The sequence below is a fragment of the Geotrypetes seraphini genome, chromosome 2 (genome assembly GCF_902459505.1).
Source record: "Geotrypetes seraphini chromosome 2, aGeoSer1.1, whole genome shotgun sequence".
Taxonomy (NCBI): Eukaryota; Metazoa; Chordata; class Amphibia; order Gymnophiona; family Dermophiidae; genus Geotrypetes; species Geotrypetes seraphini.
Window position 1 is genome coordinate 325,081,215 of NC_047085.1, and position 24,748 is coordinate 325,105,962.

At 42.1% G+C, this 24,748-nt stretch overlaps 1 protein-coding gene across 5 annotated transcripts in view; it reads left to right on the top strand.

Annotated features, from left to right (window-relative positions):
• NEK10 (NIMA related kinase 10) overlaps positions 1 to 24,748 on the top strand; it is a 514,569-nt gene that overhangs the window by 188,140 nt on the left and 301,681 nt on the right. For all 5 annotated transcript variants that reach the window (XM_033930152.1, XM_033930153.1, XM_033930155.1 and 2 more), the window contains exons 15-18: positions 2,295 to 2,378; positions 5,944 to 6,008; positions 22,960 to 23,062; positions 23,151 to 23,279. In XM_033930152.1, the coding sequence (XP_033786043.1) occupies positions 2,295 to 2,378; positions 5,944 to 6,008; positions 22,960 to 23,062; positions 23,151 to 23,279 (381 nt within the window). The remainder of the gene's footprint in view (positions 1 to 2,294; positions 2,379 to 5,943; positions 6,009 to 22,959; positions 23,063 to 23,150; positions 23,280 to 24,748) is intronic.

Here is a 24,748-nt window from a genome sequence, read left to right on the forward strand (position 1 = left end):
AACTTATTGCACTTCTTCAAAGGAATTAACATACGGATGGACAAAGGGGACCCCATAGACATTGTATACTTAGACTTCCAAAAAGCCTTCGACAAGGTACCTCATGAACGCCTACTTTGGAAACTAAAGAACCTTGGGGTGGAAAGAGATGTACACAGATGGATCAGGAATTAGTTGGCGGGCAGGAAGCAGAGGGTAGGAGTGAAGGGCCACTACTCAGACTGGAGGAAGGTCACAAGTGGTGTTCCGCAGGGGTCGGTGCTTGGACTGATGCTATTCAATGTATTTATAAATGATCTAGAAACGGAAACGAAGAGCGAAGTAATAAAATTCGCAGATGACACCAAGCTATTTAATGGGGCTAGGACTAAAGAGGACTGCGAAGATTTACAAAGGGACCTGAACAAACTAGGGGAGTGGGCGACTAGATGGCAGATGAAGTTCAATGTAGAGAAATGTAAAGTCATACACGTAGGAAACAGAAACCCGAGGTACAGCTACACGATGGGAGGGCTGTTATTGAGTGAGAGTTCCCAAGAAAGGGACTTGGGGGTAATAGTGGACATGACAATGAAGCCGTCGGCACAATGCGCAGCGGCTGCTAAGAAAGCGAATAGAATGCTAGGAATAATCAAGAAGGGAATTACAAGCAGAACGAAAGAAGTTATCCTGCCGTTATATCGGGCTATGGTGTACCCGCATCTGGAGTACTGCGTCCAATATTGGTCGCCGTACCTAAAGAAGGATATGGCAATACTCAAGAAGGTTCAGAAGAGAGTGACACATTTGATAAAATGTATGGAAAACCTTTCATACACTGAAAGATTGGAGAGACTGGGTCTTTTTTCGCTGGAGAAGCGGAGACTTAGAGGGGATATGAGAGAGACTTACAAGATCACAAAGGGCATAGAGAAAGTGGAGAGGGACAGATTCTTCAAACTTTCAACAGCTACAAGAACGAGAGGGCATTTGGAAAAATTGAAAGGGGACAGATTCAGAAACAATGCTAGGAATTTCTTCTTCACCCAACGGGTGGTGGACACCTGGAATGCGCTTCCAGAGTGAATGATAGGACAGGGTACGATATTGGAGTTCAAGAAGGGATTGGACAATTTTCTGAAGGAAAAGGGGATAGAAGGGTATAGATAGAGGGCTACTACACAGGTCCTGGACCTGATGGGCTGCCTCATGAGTGGACTGCTGGGCATGATGGACCTCAGGTCTGACCCAGCAGAAACACGGTTTATGTTCTTATGTTTTTCTGAATTACCCTGAGTGTGGAGAGAGAACAAAAAGAAGAAAATTCACAAATACTTGGTGTTAAAATATTTTTATTATGAGATATGCAATCATACTTGGCAACCCCAGTACCGCTCGACTGGTGCCGTGTATGAGGACTAAGGTCAGGCTACCCGCTGCTCTTACTCCCCGCCACAATATATATTAATATATTCAAAAGTATGATGTAATTTTTCATTTAGAACATTCAACAAGCATGCAAAAGCCATGAGATATACAACCATAAATTCTGTAAACAAAAGTTCAGCTTCATAAATAAAATAAATAAATCAATTCAAACAACTTATCATTTTCAGCTAACTTTACAAAGCCCCACTGAAAGAAGGACAAGAAAACAAGAAGAAAATAAGAGCAAACATGATCTCCTCTATACTATTTTTCTTTCGGGGTTGAATTTAATGTATGTAAGAGTTAAAGACTAACGGTTGCTGAATAGTCTGCAAGGGCGACTCAGTCTCTAATTTCTATTGGGAAAATGCTGGCATAGTTTCTTGCTCCACCCTCAAAATTATTCTGAAAGCTCTGTGCTGTTTCTGAGATATTTTGCAGTGTATTTTTATCCTTGATTTGGGTGGTGCTCACATCATTCAAGTTACACATATGTTAAGCTAGCCTTGCTTTGATTTTGGATTGGAACTGTACAAGAGGTATAATACAGTTTCACTATATGTATGTTCTAATGATCAGAGCCGACTCAACCTATGGACCAGGTGAGGCCCTGAGCCAGGGTGCCAGTGATAAAGGGCACCAAAATACTAGCCTGATATCTCTTTCTTTTTTCCCACCCCTCTGCAGGTGGGGAGGGAGATATGCCAGACTGGAATATAGGATTTTGGTTGGTGTGTAGGGGGGAAGGGGGACTTCAGATAGAGGGTAAACTACTAGGCCATGAGTAGTTACCAATGCATAAGTTGGCTCAGCGTGTCACAGTCCCTTGAGCTGGTCCTGCTAATGATGACCAGAACCCTTAACATTCTTTAATTTTAATTCTTCAGGAAAATGGCATCTATGTAATAGGAAAGCTAGTTTTACCAAACAAACAAACAAGTTCAGTGAAGAGCAAAGTCAACTTGTTACAGGTAACATGAATAAAAACTATTTCATTATATAATAAAAGCTATTGTAACATAACTTTTTAGATGATTTCAGAAATTGTGTGTTAATGTCATAGAAAACCATTTGTGATATCATGAAAACACAAATTATACTTGTAAAAATTTTTCTCTGATATTATATTAGGATTATATTAAATATAAGAAGTTAGAATTGTTTTCCTTATAACTTTGGACCTTTTGAATTGTCATTGGGTTAGGAATCACCCCCTCCCCATCTCTTTTACAAAACCATGGTGCGTTTTTTTTAGCACTGGCTGTAGCGGTAAGAGCTCCGACACTCATAGAATTCCTAGGAGCGCTGGAGCTGTTACTGCTGCGGCTGGCGCTAAAAACTGCGCTACAGATTTGTAAAAGGGGGGTGGGGATAATGTATAATTTTTAATTTCTTGTGTTTTATTGGCTTCATGTTAGAACCATAAAGGATAATTTACAAAAAAGGCTGAGTCCCTAATATATTCATTACATTTTAGTTAGCTAACTGTCCCTTTTATCAAGCTACGCTTGAGGTTTTTTAACGCAGGCTGGTGAGGTAAGTGCTCCAGTGCTCATAGGAATTCTATGAGCGTCAGAGCATTTGCCATGCCAGCTTGTGCCAAAAACCTCTTGCCAGGGCCGGATTAAAGGGTAGGCCAAGTAGGCACGGGCCTAGGGCCTGAAATGGTCAGGGGGCCCGCCGCCGGAACCACCCTCCCTATTCTGCCGCTGCTGCTTTTCTTAACCATCATCATCATCAGCAAACCTTTAAATCAAGTGTCCAACCCGCTGCCCAGCTTGTGCTCACTCAAACACGGCCTTCTCCCTTCCTTTCTTCTGCGCCTCCCTCCGGTGCGTGCTTCGTTTCTGGCCGGCTCCCTTGCTGCCTGTTTAAAGACACGGGCGTCGGCTCCTCTTGCGATCTGCGTCTGTAAACTTGGTTATTAATATAGACTTATACATTATTTCGGATAGTATTACTGCTTTACAATATATTTGAAAACTTTTATATTCGTATGGAAAGGGTTCAGAGTTAAAGTCCTGGGTAAGTAGTTGGGAAAGGAAGGATTGTTCAGAGATGTTTTGGGGTTGCTTAGAAGAAAAACTGTACACTGGTATGCTAATCTTTGTTTTGAATTTTAAAAAAGAAAGAAGTACAAGTGGAAATAAAGAAGTAAATAAGAAAACAGATAAATGGGGGCAGGGCATTGGTGGGGCATGGGAGGGGCAGGGCCAGGGGGGCCCAGTGTACTTGTATGCCTAGGGGCCCTCGAAGAATTAATCCTGCCCTGCCTCTAACGTAGCTTGATAAAAGGGGCCCTAAATTAAGCTGATTTTCAGTTGAAACTTGCCAACTAGATGTTTAGATGAAAATGTCCTTAAATCTCCACAGTTTACATTTAACTATTTATAAATAGTGCCTAAATGTATCTTGTATCTGGTTTAGCACTGAAACTCAGAATTAGCCAGCTAAGCCCTCTTCACTTTTACAATAAAAGTGTGAGGCCAGACATTCCTACCTCCCTTCTGCTGATCTGAAAAATTGCATGAGTAGTGCTGCTAGCCACTGCAGTGTACCTACCTGTCTGACTGCTCTGAACAGTAGGGTGGTGATTCCATGATGTGCCCTGCCATCTTCTCTCCCTCTGTTATAGGGGAAAACACCCTCCAGGGTTTCAAGACAAAGTTGGACAAGTTCATGCTAAACTGGTGAGACTGGACTCATTTGGAGCACAGGTCTTGACCGCCGCGTGAGCGGACTGCTGGGCAGGATGGACCACTGGTCTGACCCAGCAGCGGCAATTCTTATGTTCTTAACGTAGATACTTTTTGAGGGGGGGGGGGTGTGCGAGAGGTTCAGCCAGCCTTTGACAGTTCTTCCTTCTTCCCCTATCAACATAATATAAAATACTATTACCCCAACAAAGCCTCTCCGTTCCCATTATGTTACCCATAGGACTATAGATTAACTGACAGGGGGACTTTCTCTTCCCTTTAGCTGGCTGAACATTCTTTTGCACACTGATCACTTATTTCAGAGTTTGGTGAGAAAAGGCACCGTAAATAAAACTGGCCACCCATGTGATTAACAGCCAGTTTTAATATTGCTTAGTCCATTGGTCCCCTAGTGGCTGACCGTTATTGGTGACAAATGCACTTAGAGCTAAGCAGATGATTTATCTGCTTAACTATAAGTGGATTTTCAGCCAAACTGTTTACTTAAGTTGCACTGCTGAAAATCCATCTTTCACTTCTTGGGGGCCAACATAACAACCCATTTAACCGGGTAGGAGAGGTTCCTAACTGACTAAATGGTGCTCAGCTGCCTATCTGGGGATTTTCAGCGGCACTTATCCAGATGGTGCCACTGAATATCCCCCTCTAGTTGCAAAAATGGAAACCAGCTAATCTGCAGGTATCCAGGGACAGAGCTGTTACCTTCCAGTTAAGTGCTGATATTCAGTCCTTAACCAGAAAAGTTAACTAGACAAATAGAACCAGTGGTGTAGAGAAGGGGGAGACACCCATGGCAGTGGCACCCGCCTGCATCCCTTCTCTTCCCTCATACCTCTATAACTTCACTGGTGTGAACAATATTGCTAACCTGCTGCCCGCGCCGGCCTTGGCTCCCTTCTGATGTCACTTCCTGATCCAGCAACCAGGAAGTGACTTCAGAGGGAGAGCACAGCACGCTGGAGATGCTGCTCACACCAGCAAAGAGTTAGAGATAAGGGGGGAAGGCGGGGAAGGTGCACGAGTGGTGGGGGAGGGGTGGGGAAGGAGTGAGGGTATGGAGAGGTGTTGGTGCCCCCACCAAGATGGTGCCTGGGGTGAACTGCTCTCCCCCCCCCCCCACTCTCCCTTACTATGCCACTGTCTTTGACTGGTTTACATTTTCTGGTTAGGGACTGAATATTGGTCTTTACCCAAATAAAAGCCAGCTGCACATAGCACAGCACTGAATTTCTAGGCATAAAGATGGTGACAGTGAAAAAATCACTAACTGCCACCAGCTGAATAGTTACCTTCTAAAATATATATATACAAAAATGCTAGGGCACATAAAGGTGGTCCTGTTTACCCAGTTAATGTGATACTGGTGAATATTGAGCCTATTCAAATAGCATTTGACTCCACTCCCAGAACGCCCCTTTTCTCTTCATCAATTCATGCAGTAAAATTTAACCAAAATGACGCAGAGGATACTGTTATGAGTCTGTGTAGTTTCTTACAAAAATATATATTCATACCAGTTATCTTCAGCTGAATATTCATTTAATAGTAACTGAGTTAAATTAGCAAGTCATCCAATCTTGTTGTAAGCCACAATGATTCCCTGCTGAAAATTCCAGGATATAAGAAACTATATAGTATGCTCAGCGGGTCTAATTGGTGAACAAAAATGGATCGAGAGTTTGAAATCCCTTTCTTTTTTTTCTCTTCCCTTTCTCTGCCTTCATTTCCCTTCCCTTCTGAATACTGACTGTTAAAGAGCTTTTACATACACACATTCATCTTCTGAGGCTAACATCTTTTTTTTTCCTTTATTTTTCAGTGTTATGCTTTTAGAGCTTTGAGATTTCTATTTAGCATGGAAAGAAATAGACATCTTTTCAAAAGGTATAGTGCTCAAATCTATTATTTCTGGAATTCAGTTTATCTTAAAGTGGCAGAACAGCATAAGTGGTTAGATCAGTGAGCTGGGATCAAATGAAATTGGTTCAAATCCTGTTTCTCTTGCTAAAGTTTTTATGATCTTAGGCAAGTCGAGTAACCCTTCATTGCCTTAGGTTCTAACTTAGATTGTAACTTCTGAGGCTGGAAGTTAACTATCTACTATGCTTGGCTGTAATGTTTCTTGAGCTTGGAGTTAGAAAGGTGAGGGCTGAAATTTAAAATCAAAATCTCAAAAGTGAGGCACTAGTTATTTTATAACTCTTAGTATATCACAAATTGACTCCTGACACAAATTTGAAACTCATTTAAATTTATGATCTTGCTTACAATCACATGGCTATGGCTAAATTAATCTTATCATCCAAAACTATTACATAAACTAATGGTTTCCCAAGTAGCAATAAACTGAAGAGAACCATAGTGGTTTTCATACCTAACCAGTCAGATGTTCAGGATATCCACAGTGAACATACAGTTAAGGGGCTGGAGGAGATGTACACGATGGAAAGAATGTTAGCCTTGCAGAAAGGTAATTTTAGTAACTTTCATGAGGTTTGGAGGCCATTAATAGAATATTGTAATGAGTAATTATTGGATTATCATTTTTCTCTAATAGGTATAATTGCAAAGTATGGGGGGGGGGATTTATGATTTGATATTAAATGATTAGATTAATAGGACAGAATATATAATATATTATATAATATATGTACTACATATGAATTAGTAGGGTTGGGAGGGAGTGTTTAAATTTTATGATTTAAGTTAAATTGATAGAGAATCAAGTGATATTGTATAAGTTCAAATGTTATTTTATGATACACTTGTAAGATGTAAAATGAATAAAGAATTTAAAAAAAAAAATTAAAAAAGGGGGCTGGAGGAGTTGCCATACAGTGAGAGATTAGAGAAACTGGCCTCTTTTTCCCTTGAAAAGAGGAGATCGATCGAAACATTCAAGATAATGAAGGGAATAGACTTAATAGATAATGACAGGTTGTTTACCCTCTCCAAGGTAGAGAGAATGAGAAGGCACTATCTAAAGTTAAAGGGGATAGATTCCGTACAAATGTAAGGAAGTTCTTCTTCACCCAGAGAGTGGTAGAAAACTGGAACGCTCTTCCGGAGGCTGTTATAGGGGAAAACACCCTCAAGGGATTCAAGACAAAGTTAGACATGTTCCTGCTGAACCAGAACTTATGCAGGTAAGGCTAGTCTCAGGGCACTGGTCTTTGACCTAAGGACTTCCGCGGGAGTGGCCTGCTGGGCATGATGGACCACTGGTCTGACCCAGCAGTGGCAATTCTTATGTTCTTATGAAATAGATCTATATGTGCTGCATCTTCTGTATGAAAACTTGACTCGTGCATCTATGTTGTGGATATTCTGAAAACCTAATTGGCTGGGTGTGCCCTGTCACCCACGGACTATGCCAGGCACTCCTACTGACTCAAACCTTGAAGCTGAGACAGCCTGAGAGGAGGCTGTAAACCCAGCTCTTCCAAACTAGCCAACTATCCTTCTAAGCACAGTAATTTCCCCATTATCACATTGCAAAGGTACAGGTAGGGGGTGGGGGGAGGGAAAAACACAAAGTTCAGAGAAGGAAAAGCCCAGCGCAAACATGAGCCCTATATTCCATGAACAGGTAGGGAGCCAAAGAGCACAGAACACATTCCCTCAGCCTGGAAGTTTGGGGCATGGCACACACACACCTTAAACACCTGGGGAGCTTGGTTAGAGAGGCAAAAGCAAGGGCAGAGACAGCAAGCACAGGAGTACAGAAACTGCTGAAGAAATGGACATTGGCAGCAGTACAGTACCTCAGAGGAGGGAAGCCAAAGCCTTGAGCCAAGTCCAGCCCAGCAAAAGCCATGGAATGGGACATGGAAACTAATAAAAATAATGGACAGCCAGAAGTAACGGAAGTTTGCTGAAGAAAGTCAAGTGTTTTTGCATTGAAAGTTGGTGCTGTGCTAATCACCTGTTCTTATTGGAGACTTGGAGAAGCTAAAGGGACTGGCTGAGACCACTTTAAAGGGCAAGTCTTACAGAGTGTTTTTTTTTTCCATGCTGGGATTCTGAAGCCCTTAGTGCACATTTACATAGTAATAAGCTTTATATACATTTTTATAATTTGCATCTTATTACTTGATACATTGTGATATCTTAACTAGTGCTGCCCGATTCACGATTCGAATTGATTCACCGATTCATTTCGGGTGAATAGATTCGAATCAATTTACCCCGCCAAAAAATCGGCCTCCCGATTCATTGACTGACCCTCTCCACTCGCCCTCTAAAGCAGGAGCAGCAGCGTCGACTTTTGCTGTCCTGCCGCTTCTGCTTTAGAGGGTAAGTGGGGAGGGCCAGTCGGGAAGTGGCTTACCTGCTGCTGTGCTCTCCGTCTTCCCCCTGGCCTCCAGAATCAATCTCCCTAACTTCAGCAGCCTGCAATAAGATCGCTGGTGCTAGCGATCTTTTCAAGCTGCTAAGCTGCTTCGGAGCGTCTTCTCTCTGCCGCGGGGGAGATGCAGGCCTTCAAAGGGGGGGAACAGGCAGGCAAGCCTTCGGGGGGATGCAGGCTTTCAAAGAGGGGGAACAGGCAGGCAAGCCTTCGGGGGGATGCAGGCCTTCAAAGGGGGGGACAGGCAGGCCTTTGGGGGAGACTCAGGCCTTCAAAGGGGGTGACAGGCCTTCAGGGGGGACAGGCAGGCAGGCAGGTCTTCCGGGGATGTAGGCCTTCGAGGGGGGTACAGGCGTTCATGGGAAGGTGCAGGCCTTCAAGGAAAGACAGACCAGAGGAGGGGGGGGGGCCCTGGTGTAGAAGTACACGGAGGGAGGGAGGGAAGGGGGGATCAAAGAGACGTGCATATGCCGGACTTTAGGGGGGAAGAAATAATGGTCTGAAAATAGAGGAGAGGAAGAGAGATGATGGACAATGGGATTTAGGGTGGGAAAGAATAGAAAGGGAGAGAAGTTGGACACAAGGGATGGTGTGGAGGGGAGGATAGAGATACTGGATAGGAGGGTAGTTGGGCAAAGAAAGGGAGAGATGGTGAACCCTGGGGTGGTGGGGAAGGAGAGAGAGATGCTGGATGAAAGGGTAGTTAAGAAAAGATGGATCTGTGGATGGAGATGAAAAAAAAGAAAGATGCCAGAACTCCGGGGGAGGGAAGGGAAGGGAAACGGAAGGGGAGGACAGAGATGGCAGATGGATGGTTAGAACGGGAAAAGAAGGAGACCATGGTAAGCAAGTTATCAGAAGACAACCAGTGCCTGGGACCAACAAGATTTGAATGACCAGACAACAAAAGGTAGAAAAACTAATTATATTTTCCCTTTTGTGATTACAATATGTCAGATTTGAAACGTGTATCCTGCCAGAGCTGGTGTTAGACTGCAAATGTGAGCTAGGATTTAAGTGAGAGAGGAAGTCTTTTTTGTTTATTTATTTTGTTTACACCACAGCGCCAGTGTGGTTAGGAGAAGGCAAAGGGGGTGAAGAGGCTATAAAATAAACCCACCAGGATGTTTGGAAAAAACATCCAATTGGGTAGGAAAATCAAATAGAAAAACCAATTCAGTAGGCTGAATCGAATCGAAATTTTTTTTTTCCTGAATCGGGCAGCACTAATCTTAACCATTGCTCTTTAGTGTCCTTTAAGTTACATTAAGGGGCAAATAATACAGGTTTTTGTCCAAATGCAACTTGATAACTTACCCATTCAGTCAACAAATTGTAATATCATTAACTACATGACAGCAATTTCATTTTTGGGTGGCTTAATTTTAGCAGCAACATTTTATAACTAATTAAAATTTGAAGTATGGTTTAAAACTGCGGAGGGAGGAATAAGAACTATAGGGTTGCGTTTCTCAAGGCCTTTTCTCTGGTGTTTACTGGATAAGGCCAATTGTCTTATGAAAACTAGAATCTAATCAAGAATGAACTTTGCATGCAGTTTTCTACAGCACCTTGGAGAGTTCTGTCTGTGGTAAACCTCATTTCTTATGTGACATATTGAAGGGCAAGAAAGAAATGTCATTTTTTCATCCTCTGCCAAGAGTGTAACAAAGAAGCTTTCCAAGTTATATTTTATTTACCTTTATGGGCGATAGTGGCAGTGATTGATTGCCAGAGACTAAATTAAATTCCTACGTTCAAAAGTCCTCGATGTGCTTTTGTTGTCACCTCTGACTTTTAGTTTAGTATACACACCGTGAACCAAACCCCCCCCCCCCCACCAAAATGGTTTTTGACATATCTTCCACAGAACTCGGCCAATTTTTATGAAATTTAGTGTGTTGTGTTCTAAATGAAGTTGATGTAAAATGTTTTAAATATTGCGCACCACAACACTACCTTGTAAAAATGAATTGTTGATATGGGATATAAGCAGAAACACTACCTTGTGAAAAAGGATTGTTACTATGGGATATGCACAGAAGCAGACAATAGTTTATAAACAGTCTGTATCAAAATGGTTTTCACTGCAGAAGACTAACATCTGATAAAGAACTTGGAACTGCTAAAAGGTTATAGCAGTTGACGATTGTTGAAAGAGTTCTCACAGAAGGGTTGGAACAAAAACAGCCTTGATTTGCTGCTATGCAAGATCCAAGCAATGGGCACTGTGGATCATAAGCCAGACAGCAGACAACTGCACTTGATTCGCACACAAGAGCACATTGATGTTGTATGCGATCTTGTACTGGGCCAGGAGGACGTGCCACAAACACACTGAACAACTTGCCAAATAGCAAGAGAAGCAGGAATAAGCCAGACAACTGTGCTTAGGGTAATTCATGACAATCTGAAATTAAAAAAACGTCATGCCCAAGAGTTAACTTTATACAACAAAAACACATGCCTGAAATGGTGCATTCGTTTTTTAACCAAGATTAACACACAGAATGATCTCCTGTATGTGCCTTCAACAACACTAAAGCGTGAGGTTAATGCTAAACGCCTACAATGGACATTCAATCATGGTCTACTACTATTAATCATTTCTATAGTGCTACCAGACGCACGCAGCACTACACAGTCACAAAGAGTAAGAAGAAAGTCCCTGCTTGAAAGAGCTTACAATCTAAACAGGCAAGACAGATAAACAAGATGTCAGGACAACAGTTAATCAGCTGGCTGGGTTGGAGGGCAGAGGAGTAGGGTTAAGGATTGAAAGCTATATCAAAAAGGTGGGTTTTCAGTCTGCTTTTAAACAAGGGAAGGGGCTTGATGGACAAACTCGGGTAATTTATTCCAGGCATAGGGAACAGTTAGATGAAAGGAACAAAGTCTGGAATTGGCAGTGGAGGAGAAGGGTAACGTTAAGAGTGACTTATCTGAGGAATGGTGTTAGTAGTATAATGGGTACGCCTCATGTCAAAATGATTGACAGCTGTCAAGATAAGGATCAATCAGCGTTCACTTCCGGGTTAAGCCACCCCACTCTCAGCCCATACACACCCACTCTCTGCCCAAACCCCACCCACTTTCTGCCGACACCATGCCCACTTTCTCTGAGAGGTATATAAGGAGAGAGAAATGAGATGAGATATTGAGGGGCAGCAGAATGAACATACTTGTAGGTCTCAGTCGCAATCTCAAAACTTGGATTCACAGATCTGTTCTTCATCGATCCTGGGTTAAGATCAATGATGCATACTACTGGGATGACCTCTTGATGAAGAAGCTGTTGCTAGCAATCCGTTGCATGTTGGTAGACTGCTTTATCTTCTAACAGGACAATGCCCCAGCACATTGGGTAAAGGACACTATAGAACTGCTACTTCAGGAGACCCCAGACTTCATTGGTCCAGACCTCTGGCCTGTAAATTTACCAGACCTAAATACAGTTGACTGGAGGCTGATGCAGGAACATATCTACCAGACAGTGATATCTGATGTTGAAGACCTAAGTAGGTGGCCACATAATGCATCCTGAGAAGGTGATCAATCAAGTGTTGAAAATTAGTGGAAGCTCCATGAAGTCCAAAAGGCAGCACAGTAAACTGGAACAGGCATTGGGGTATGGAAAAGGCTGTTTTCTTTTTGGCTGCTGGTGTAACGGGTACCTGCCAATATCCCTTGGTCAGATCCAAACTAGAGATGAACTGGGCTCTTCCCAGCCCGTCTTTGAGCTCGTCAATTCTTGGCATGGGATACACTTCCAGCTTGGAGACAGCATTCACCTCCCAAAAATTGATACAGAATTGGATGTATACATCTGGTTTTGGCACCAGCACAATGGGAGAAGATCAGTTACTTGCTGACTCTTCAATAGCACCTTCAGCTTACAGGAATTTCCTTTTCCACAGCCTGTTGCCAAGCTTCCGGGATCCAATAGGACCATTGCCAGACTACCACTCCCAGCTCAGTTATAATGTCATGAGATGCCAGGTGACTATGGCCCGGCTTCCCTGAACAAACATCTTGGTTTTGCTTTTCCAATTGATCCAGGTCAGCTTTCTGTGGAAGAGAAAACTGATCATTAAAGGGAACTTGTAGGGTCCCCAACTCAGTCATGACCTCTGGATCAAAGCCATCCCTCTGGACTAATGCTGTCATTTTTGGTTGTATACTCGGCTTGCCCCATCTGAGCCTTCTCTAAGCAGTTTGGCCACTTCCACAGCCTTTATTAGTCTCTTCTGCATGGTGAGTATGTACGCAGCCAAATTCCTCCCTCGACTGGTTTCTTCCTCCCAGGCTCCTTGAAACACATCCAGGATTCCTCTCGGTCTCTGCCCATACAATTCAAATGGAGAAAATCCCATTGAGTTCTTGGATACTTCATGAATGGCAAACAGCATATACAGAAGGAGAGAATCCAAGTTTTTCTCATCTTCAACCATAATTTTTCTTAACATTTGCTTAAGAGTTTTATTAAAATCTTCTACTAGGCTATCCATTTGTGGATGGTAAATGGAGGTCCTTAAAGTCTTCACCTTTAGCAGGGTGCATACCTGCTTCTTGACCCTATACATAATGGTGGTCCCTTGCTCTATCAGTATTTCCATAGGAATTCCCATCCTGGCAAAAATTTCCCACAAAGCTGTGGCCACCATAGTGACCTTCATGTTGTGCAGAGCACTAGCCTCTGGATATCTAATGGCATAGTCCACAATGATTAAAATATCATTGGTGTCCAATGTGGTGCGTTCCAGAGGTCTCACAAAGTTCATAGTGACTCAATTAAAAGAGGTGTCGACCAGCGACAAAGGCACAAGAGGGGCTGGTGGAACCCTTGCAGGACTACATAACTGGTAGCTCAGGCAAGATTGGCAGAATAATTCTATTTGCTTGAATATGAAAAACCAGGACAAAACCAGGACAAAATTCCGTTAAGGTTGTTTCCTTCCCCAAATGACTTTCTAGTAAGTGAATATGGGCTAACTGCATGACTTGCCTGCGATATAGTAGGGAACTAACAACTGCTCTATCTTCTTCCCTTCCATGGTTCCCTTGGGCACCCTATACACCAGATCCCTCTTAATTATGATGTGCTGGATTGCCCATTCACCATCACCACTTGAGCTCTGGTTGTCCTAAGGGACTTATCCTTGGCCTGGGAATCTCCCATGAGGTTCCACCCCTACTCCACTCAGGAAGGTTATCCAATGGGTCTGGGGAATACTGTTCCTTTTATCCCAATTCTGGATCCTCATTTACTGCAATCCCCAAATTCAGGGGACTCTGTCCACCTCTGTCGGCGGGCTTTAGGCAACTTAGGCTCCTTTACATAGAAGTCGGGGTCTTCCAAAGGAAAGATCTTAGTGAAAGACCTTTCTTCCTATCCATGAGAACCAGCAGTTAACTGAGCCCAGAGAGCTCCAAACTTTGGTAAATCCTGGCTAAAAACAATGGGGTAGGAAAGCCAAGGCAAGACTGCTGCTTCCAAATGGGCCTGACTGGAGTCTTGAGAGATGCCTGGGCAGTAGAAAACTGTTGATGATCTCCATGCACACATGAAAGTACCACAGTCCATTTATAATTTACTTACAGTCGGGTCACAGTTTTTCTTCATATGAGTCTTGATGCTACCCGAGTCTATTAGTACTTGGTAGGGGTTCCTATTCAGTTCCACTTCCGTCAGGCAGTTCCTGCCTCAAGTTGAGTGGCTTCCACAATATTGCAGTCATGTGGTTCCACCACATTCATATCTATAGCGTCTTCGCTTATCCCCAGGCAGTCTCTTGCCAAATGTCTCTTTGTTCCACACATAAAGCAGATGAGGGTGTTTGAATTTTATCACTGGCTCCACCTGGGCTGGCCGATTCTGGGTGAAGCCAACCTTCATTGCTCAGGCCTTTTTTTTGGGGCTCCTGGGCTTGAGAGCTGTAATAAGAACTTAAGAATAGCTTTATTGGGTCAGGGAACATATAGTCCATCTCCAGCAAATGGTGGATATGCAGCCAGTGCCATCTGTGTCAAAGTTTGGTAGACCCATAGGGGATGGGGGTATTCCTTGTTTCAGTGTTTTTTGGTGGATTTTGGTCTGGTTTCCTTATCAGGGGGGAAAAAAAGAAAATAAACCAGCTGTTCTCTATTTTTGAACCTGTTTGCTCTGGGCCCTCTGCTAAATGACCCAGGATTGGGTGGACAACTTGGAGAATACAGCCTCTTTGGGGTTGGAGGGTGCCTTCAGTGACACAGAGGAGGATGAAGAGCCCATTCAGGAAGCTGGGGAGCAGCTATAGCCTCCAAGAGAGGACCTCCCTCATTCATTAGGATTTTTTAGTGGGACAAGCTCTCTGAATTAATTACTCAGGTTTAGTCTATACTCTATTTTGAGATTGATATTGCCCAGAGTGATGCTTTCCAATGAATCAGGACCGTGGACAAATGATTCAGGCAGAGTGGTCATTGCCGAACACCCCGTGTAAGGTCGCGAGGGTGAAGACAAAACTGTATCCCATTCTATAGGGGGACAAGAACTCTTTTTAAAAAAAAATTTATTTATTTATAAATTTTCAATATAACAATCAATCTAATCTAAACCTTAAGTTTATATACCGCATCATCTCCATGAGAATGGAGCTCGACACGGTTTACAAGTATAATCTTGTACAGAAAAGTAAAATTGAAGAAGCAAAAAAATTTTTTTACAAACAATATAAAACAAGAAATAATTGTATCTTTAATCTCACTCAAGTCCTCTATTTGGGATCCAAGATTGAAAATAAACGGAATTTAAGTAATCAATTAAAGAAGAAAGACAGTTGTAGGTAATACTGTGCTAACAGTCGTCTATCTTTATCCATCTTGAGCTTTCTCTTTCTCCAGTCTTGACAGTGATAGGAATGTTGTCAATTGAGACAGTTCAAAGAAAACAAATTTATGCAACTTGTAATGGACTATGAATTTGCAAGGATACCGAAGGAAAAAAGTAGCACCCAGGGCTATAACTGCTGGTCTCATTAGAAGAAATTCTTTTCTCCGCTTCTGTGTGTCTCTGGCCAAATCAGGGAACATTTGAACTTTCAGTCCCAAAAATTCTTTATGTTTATTTTTGAAGTATAATTTCAATAACCATATTTTATCCATTGTGAGAGCTACTGAAAGAAGCAAAGTTGCCGGTGTGGCTACTTCCCTATCTGAGGATTCTAATAAAGTTGTAACATCCAAAGGCTCTTGAATTACTTCTTTAACATCTTTAACAGGAAGGTAATACACCTGAGTTAGAGGTGGTATAGAAGATTCAGAAATTCCCAATATTTCTGTCAGATAGCGAGTAATCATTTCTCTAGGAGTCACTGTTATAATCTTAGGAAAATTAATTAATCTAAGATTATTACTTCTTGTAGAATTTTCAAGTGACTCAAGTTTCCTTCTTAAGTTTGTATTATCTGTGATTAAAGCCTCCTGTATTACTTTTTGGGAATTAATATTCTGTTGTTGGTTTTCTATCTGTAATTTATTTTCAATGGTAATTTTCCGTGTTTCTAGAATGTCTTTATCATACAATTTAAACCGTTCTTCCACTTGGCTTAATTGGGACGCTATAGTTTTAGGAATAGTAACTACCAGGTCCCACAGGGCGTCCAATGTTACCTCCTGGGGTTTAGTTATCTGAGGAAATTGAAAATGTAAAGTCTTATGCTCACCCACTGGCAAGTCTTCCAATGTCTGTCCAGACTGGGCTAATCCTTCTCCCGCTGATGTTGTGTCCTCAAATTCCTTATTCAGGTTTCCCAGAGAAATCTGGGAAACCGAATCTCTGTCCCCCGGACTGATCTCCACTGCCTCCAGAGGAGGAAACACTCCGATTCCCGGAAGTTCCCCCTTCCTCGGGGAGCTAGCCGTTCGTGGATGCGAGGGAGGTGCTCGATTATCAGGGCTGAAGGTGGTTTCAAGCCCCAAGGAGGACTGCTGTGCGCCGTTCTCCTGCAGCGTCTCCAGCGGGGGTAGCCCTGATGCTGCCGACGTTCCCTGCATGCGCCAGATAATTTCTTCAATGTTGCCGAACACGGAGGTCTCGGGGCGCCGCGAGGCCCCAGCGGCGCTTCTCCCTCTCCATTTGGGCATATCGTAAGTAGGAAATCGTAATTGTATACCGAAAAAATGTCCAGTTTGAGAAAACTATAGGGAGCTTCCGCACAGTGTCCCTATACCGTCGCCATCTTGGATCCCCGGACAAGAACTCTTTTGAGCCCTCCACTGTGGACACACTGATTATGGCAGTTCCAAAGAGGATGACAATGGTGGTGCTGTGTTTAGGGATCTGCAGAATCACAAGATGGAAACCTTATTAAAACATAACTTTGATCTTTCAGCTCTGGTACTCCAGGCATGTTTGTGGGGGCTTAGTGGCTAGGGTCCTGTGGTTGTGGAGTTGACTGCTGATATAGCATCTAAGTCTATAAGCTTTATTCTGTTCCCTTTCGCAATTATATGCTCTTTGGCAAGGAACTGTACAAATTGGTGAAAGAGCTAGGAGAAGTTGAAGTTCCACAGTTGCCAGAGGACAAGTCTAGGAGACTGGGCAGAGGTTCCTTTGCCAGAGGCAGATACAGAGAGGCTCACTGTTACTGTCTGGTAAGATCGCTGCTGTGCAGCAGGATTGTTTCTTTCAGGGCTTTTGTGACACCCACCTTGGAGGTAGGGAGTCCTTTCCCTGCTGATCAGGGCCAAAGGAGAAACTCCAGCAATAAAGGTGTTGGAGTGTTTCCTTTGGTGGATTGTAATGGTCAGCATTGTGCAAGAAGGGCATCCTGATATATTCCTAACTTGATAACTGGTTGATTCTGGTGAAATCCTTTCAAGAACTTGATAGGCTTACTTTTAGAGTAGTGAGCGTTTTGTGTGTTTGTTTTTTGTTTTTTTTTGGAACACCTCAGTTGGGTGGTGACCTCCATTCTCTGGCTCCATCCTTCTTCTTCAGGTGCCATCAACTCGTGCTAGTGACTTGATGAGTTACAGATCTAAAAAGAAATTGGTTTTGTGCTAGTCTGGTAAGGTCAACGTGTCAAGCCATCTGATTGCAGGTCATCCTCTTCGCCTGGTTCTTTCAATTTTCTCAAACATGATGTCCTTCTCCAATGATCTTTCTCTTCTGACAGTATGACCAAAATAAGACAGTCGTAACTTCATCATTTGGGCTTCTAGTAACATAGCCGGTTTGATATCTTCCAGAATCAATTTGTTAGTTCTTCTGGCAGTCCACAGCATGTATAAAATCCTACTTCAACACCAAAGATCATCCTAGTCTCTCATTTATCTCAGGGAGTGCTTTGACTCCGGATTATCAAGTTGCTTTTGCCATAGAACTGGACTGACAAGTTGCAGGTACAGATTTGTAGTCCTCTGGCCTCAACAACTCCTCAAGGATTATCTTCATGGTGGCCTCCTTGAAGGTGGTTCAGTGGGCCAGGGTTCATATTCAATGTGCGTTGTTGTTAAGATGGGGCAGTGACATGATCTAGAGATGAATCTGCTCCTGTGGGGAGAAATAAAGAAGAATCTCAAGTTAGTGACTCAATCCGGCACATCAGTGGCAGGGGTGTGTGTCTGGATCCTCCAAATTGGACTCTAGTGACAATGGATGCCAGTCTCACAGGCTTGGGGCCCATTGTCTGGATCAGGTGGCACAGGGGTGCTGGTTTCTTGAGAAAGCCTCATGGTTGATTAATAAACTGGAGATGTGTGATTCATCTAACCCTGGAATCCGTACAGCAAGCTCTCCAAAGCAAGATGGCAAGAATGCTTTCTGACAATGTGATGGCAATGGCCTATGTGAATTTGCAAGTTGGTAGGAGAAGTTCACAGATGATGGTGCAAGAGGCTGTTCAGCTTCTGTCCTGGGTATAAGCCCATCCATTGGATCTCTTGGCAATACATGTGGCAGGCGTGGAGAATGTTCAAACAGACTTTCTCAGCTGAGCATCTTGAATCACATGGAGTGAAGTCTAAATCCACAAGCCTTCAACATCATAGTTCAGTCATGGGATCTACCCTGATGGACATCATGGTAACTGCAGCCAATGCTCAAGTTCCCTGGTTTTACAGTTGAAGAGAGGCAACATTGGAGGGTATAGATGTCTTAGTTCAGCCATGGCTGTTGAAGATTCTCCTGTACATGTTACCTCCTTGATTGTTAGTGAGCCAAGTGATTCAATGCATGGAAAACCATGCTGATGTTGAGGTTCTGATGGCACCCTATTAGCCCAGGTGACTGTGATATGGTGATCTGGTCAGCCTGAAGGTGTGTGCTCCAATTTGGCTGTGGGGAATGGAGGCCCTGCTAGTGTAGGGTCTAATCAGGATGCCAGACCCATCTTCATTCTCTCTTATGGCATGGCTCTTTAGAGGGATGTGCCTCTGGAAGAAAGGTTTCCTACCAGCTGTGATTGATACCATGTTGAAGTCTACCTATGTGTAGGCTGGCGTATGTTTAAAAGTTGGTGCCAAGAAAGAAGATATGCTCTATTGCAGGCAGTCTTGCCTGAGATTTTGCAGTTTGTGAAGGATTGGTTTGATAAAGGACTGACTGACAGTGCTTGCATGTTTTGGGGGGCTGATTAAAGGTTTACCTTTGTCTTCTTCATCTGATGTCTTGTGTTTCCATAGAGTGATCAAGCTTATCGGGCCTCTGCACTGGCCTTTCATTCCTCAGTGGAATTTGAACTTGATCTTGTCAGCTATGGTGTCGGTGCCATTTGAACCCATGTAATCCTGTTCTATGACGGATTTTACCTTGAAATTGGTGGCCATTTCTTCAGTGTGGCAGATTTTGGAGCTGCAGGTGCTTTCATGCAGAGAGCCTTTTTTGTTCTCCTCTAAGAAAGTAGTTCTGAGGCTGGTTCCTTCCTTTCTGCCCAAGGTGCTATGTCCCTTCTATATGAACCAAGTGTTTTCTGTTCTGGTTCTTAGTGATGCTAAAAGAGACCAGGAACAGAGACAAGTGGTGCATTTCAATGTTTAGGGGATTTTACTGGCCTACCTGAAGTGGCTGGAGGAGTTCCATAATTCGTATCATCTGTTTGTATTATTCGGAGGTCACAACGAAGGATTTGCAGCATTTACATCAACTGTACTCAATGATTGAAGGAGGATATTGTCTTGGCCAATCTTTTAAAAGGGCAGCTGTTGTCTTCTGCGCTTAAGGCGCATTCCACATGAGGCATTGTGGCTTCATGGGCTTAGAGTGGTTTGATTCTACCACAGGACATTTGTAAAGCAATGGTTTTCATTGCATACCTTCACTAGGTACTATTGGATAGGTGTGCAAGCAAAGCAGGATGTAACCTTTGGAGTTTTGTCTTCTAGACTCTGAAGGTCCCGTTCATAATTTCTTACTGCTTTGGTACTTCTCACATATCAGCACCTGTACTGGTCTGGAATGGCTGACAAGGAAGGATAAATTGTCTTTCTTGATCATTTTCATTCCATTAGGCCTTCCAGATTGGTCTAGAACCCATACTGTACGTGATTTGGATTAAGGTGTGCAGAAGTTTGGAGAAGAATTCTGATTCACTTTCAATTTATAGTTCTTCTGAGTTTATTCCATGTTTCAAATTGACTGCTGTGGTTGGTAGAAAACAGTGAAAAAAAGAAGATAATAAGGACCTCAAGGCATATATTCCTTGCATGGTGTGGCACAACCTGGTGGCATAGATGCCAAGTTTTCAAAATTATTGGGGGTACCAAACCAAATGGACATTACCTCACCTTGGACACAGTCAAGAAGTTTGTTCAATATTGGGGGTGCTCAAGCACCCACACAGCTGACTTCTATGCCTGGTCCTGATATAGATGGCCTGTTGTATCCTGAGAACAGCTAGGGTGGGAGTTCTGATAGAAAATAACTAAACCTATCTGCTTTATGACTTCAATACTGGCTGCCTGGCAACTGCACAAGGATTCTATACAAGTCAAAGTTTGTGTTCCCAGTCTCCATCTGTTGGTAGGCATGCATAACCCACATATCAATGTTTGAACCGGTCTGGAAGGCCTAAAAGAGAGAAAATTAGCAGGTAAGATCTAATTTCTCCATAGTGCCTATATATTTTCCTCTAATTGACATGTCTTCTTTTAAAATGTTTATTTTATTATATATAGAAATTTGTGAGCCGCCTTGGATAAAGGCAGATTAAAAATGTTTTAAATAAATAAATATATCTGCAAATTAGAGTGAATTACTGTCAATTCCAATAGTCACCGATTATTGGTTGTTAGTGACAAGTCACACAATTAGGAGATTAAATTGCACATGTAACTGCTACTATTCTATAATTTATATACACAAATGTGCTCTAGGTATGCAAATTTGCAACTGAGGTTATAGAATATGAAATGACCTACCAGATGCTATCAGGAAAGAGACAAACTATACTAGATTCAGAAAAAACCTGAAGACTCACCTTTTTGACAACTATCTCAGTTTCTGTATAGCGTCCCCTACGTCTAAGTCCCTCCTCTTATATCTCCACGTCCTCTTCCCCCTTCCTCTTTGATCTGTCGCCTTGAGCCTGTATAGGTATGTTGCGACTCACAAATGGAAGATTACATTAGAATCAGGGGATAGATGGCTAACTTTAGGCAACCTGTACAAAATTACATTTTATAGGCCCCTTCCTAAAATATAATAATGGAGTAACTTTGAAAGTTCATACACAACAGTATAATGGTATTGACTTCTATGCTGGTCCAAAAATAAAGAATTTAGTTTTCTTCAGTATAAATATGACTATTATTACTTTTTATTTTGATCTGAAGGAATCAACATAGAGGCAGATAATTTTTTTGTTTTGCCTTTTTGAAAAGAAGGTTTCCTTCTGCTTCTTTGGACTTCCAGCTTAATAGGAGCAAGTCTTTTCTAGGTTATGGCATCATAAGCTTTCATTCTTAACTACCCATGTTTCTTTCCCTCACTTTGTAACTACCTCCCAAAAGCAACACTTCAGTGATCCTTCTGGAACTCAGCTAACATGGATCCTAATTCTAGCCATCAGGTGTTGATTGAGCAACGACTGGGATTCCCTTTTCCCAAGGAGTATGAATGCTGCCTCAACAGTATCCCTAACCTTATTAGCCTCTGGAGCAGAAGTCTGTCCCGGCAATGAAGTGCTAGTTTTTTACTTGGCGCAACTGTTGTAATGGCCACTTGTCATATAATATTAATCCAGCCTTATAAACATCAATGAAAACTGCATTTACCTAAATGGTCTGGATATTGTAGTATTAATCGTATCTATATAACATTAGAAAGGACGCCTCAGCCCCACCACTCCACTGCAAAAAAATGCTTAAATCGCGGGAAGCATTGTGTGGTGCTTCATCATTGGCTGTCTTTTCCAACTTTAACCAACTTAATGTTTTTTCTTTGTTTTTATGTTTTTGATCTAGTTATCTCATAAATACATCGCTATTATGTTGTGCTTATTGATAATAGTCCAACTTTAGAATGGTACTTATCTCAGCCAAACCTGGGGAGCCAGACCCGACATGTTTCGCACATAAACTGTGCTTTCTCAAGGGTCTCCCTAGAAAATATGGAAACGGAGCCATAAACATACAATTGAGTACAGTCCCCATCCTATCAAAAGTTACAACATTAAAAACCAGTGTGGTAAAGTTGGAAAAGACAGCCAATGATGAAGCACCACACAATGCTTCCCGCGATTTAAGCATTTTTTTGTGGTGGAGTTGTGGGGCTGAGGCGTCCTTTCTAATGTTATATAGATACGATTAATACTACAATATCCAGACCATTTAGGTAAATGCAGTTTTCATTGAAGTTTTTTACTTGGCAGCATATAGCACTGTTACTAAGCCATGAAGCCCTAGCTCTATGGAAACTATTTTAGTAAAGACATGCTTCATATTAGTGTAAATATCTCCTGCCAGCGCAGCACCTCTTTCTTCCAGTTTAATGAACTTATGATATATCAGAGCCACTTTCCAGCTAGGCAGATAGTTCTGATTTTGATTTGCAAATCATCTGACTACCATTAAATGTGTTAAATGGAGATATCTCAGGAGTCTTGGACTTTCATAGGTTACCAGGATGACATTCTCACGGGGTATATATGGTAGTCCACAAGGAGTGACTTATGAAATTTGTAATTTCCATGTTATTGTTTCTCTATCAGATGATACCAGTAAGAAGATTATTTTTTTCTTATAAAACAGTATATTGCATATTCACAAATCAGATTTCTTGTATTAAGCCCCCTTTTACTAAGCTCGGTAGAGGTTTCTACCGCAGCCTGGAGCGCTAAATGCTCCAATGCTCATAGAATTCTATGCGCATCGAACCAGCGTCAGAGCATATAGCACCCTGGGCCGTGGTAGAAACCTCTACTGCGGCTTAGTAAAAGAGGGCCCATGTTTAATGCCCATGCACCATTTCATGCATTCAGGCTTTTTAAATATGCATATGTTTTCTAGGTTTTTTCCTTCCAATTTATTTGAGATTTTCATCGATATTGGACATTATGTACGTGATATCAATGCTTATGAAGAACTTGTGGCAAAGTTCAATTCATTACCGGTAAGTATAGTGCTTGCCATATTTTAACAAAATTTAGAATAGCTCAGATTGAGACAGCAAAAGAAATCAATTCCTGTTTTATACCTAGCAGGATGAAATAAAGCAAATTGCTGAAAATATTGAAAGCATCAATCAGAATAAAACACCCACAAAATGCATTGGCAATTATGCAATATTAGATCACCTTGGAAGTGGAGCTTTTGGAAGTGTTTTTAAGGTACATTTTCATTAACTTTTTCTTAAAGCTATTTCATGCATAATAACAATTACACATATGCTAATGAGTGGCTATTCTAGGATAAGAGTAAAAAGGAATGCAACTATCTCTTGGATTAATTTACCTGATGGTAACTATTACCTTAGAGCGTTGCTATTACACTGTCATTGTTATTATTATGTACGGTATTTCAAATTTGGATAGATTCATGTTCAGCTTTCAAAGTGGTAAAACTAAAATCATGGTCATTGGTTTTCACCAGTTCTTCCTCTCTTTATTCTCCTCTTTTTCCCTTCAATTGGTTGATTTATTTTTAGGATATTCCTGATGAATATGTATGGAGTATTTTTGCATATATCAAACACATTTATATCATGCATATTGACTCTAGATATCCTAAATACCAGGTTATCTAAGAAGCTTGAAAATCAGATTAAGAACTTTGATTTTCAAACAAATTCAATGACAATCTATAATTGATGGACTATTTTAACAGTGATAAAGCATTTTAGACCTTCTTTTTAGAAGCTCATATATACCAGCACTTATACAGTATCAAAAATCTTAAAAGTCCAAAACCCAGCATAAATCGGCACATGGACGCCTTACTAGTCAAAACGTACAAGTGGGCATTTTTAAAACTGACTTTCTGGACATCTAGTGGGATTTCTTATACGCTCTGCGTCCAGAATAGAAATGGGCGTGTTGGTAGGTGTGCCATAGGCAGGGAATGAGCAGGCTTTGGGTGGGCTTAGACTTGGATTTCCTGCAGCTATAATAGAACATTTCCCAGGACGTCCTAGATGAAACTTAGACATTTTCAACTAGATCTGTTTGAAAAGGATCTAAGTGCAAAAAGGGGTACCTAAACTGACCCCATGACCACTGAATGGATTAGATAATGAGCCCCTCATACTCCCCCAGCGGTCACTGACTCCTTCCCATCCCCTAAAATTTTGAATGAAACAATATATTCCTGGCTCTAGAACAGCAGCACTTGGTATGGAAAAGCCCAGTACAGCATCACACATGTGTCTTTAGTAGTCAAGTGGGCGGGCTAATGCACCAGTGCTAGGAAGTTCTTCTTCACCCAAAGGGTGGTGGACACCTGGAATGCATTGTGATAGGACAGAGTAAGGTATTGGGGTTCAAGAAGGGATTAGATAATTTCCTGAAGGAAAAGGGGATAGAAGGGTATAGATAGAGGATTACTATACAGGTCCTGGAGGGCCGCCACGTGAGCGGACTACTGGGCATGATGGACCTCTGGTCTGACCCAGCAGAGGCACTTCTTATGTTCATAGAGAGGAGGAGCCAGGCCCATAAGCCATTCTAACCACCACATTTATGGTGGAAAATGTAAGCACATCAAAACCCTTCTAAACTGCCGTATAGGTACCACCTGCAGCTGTAAGGGCTATTGGAGTGGTGGGCAAGTGGATATATTAAGTTTTAGGGGAGTTTTGGAG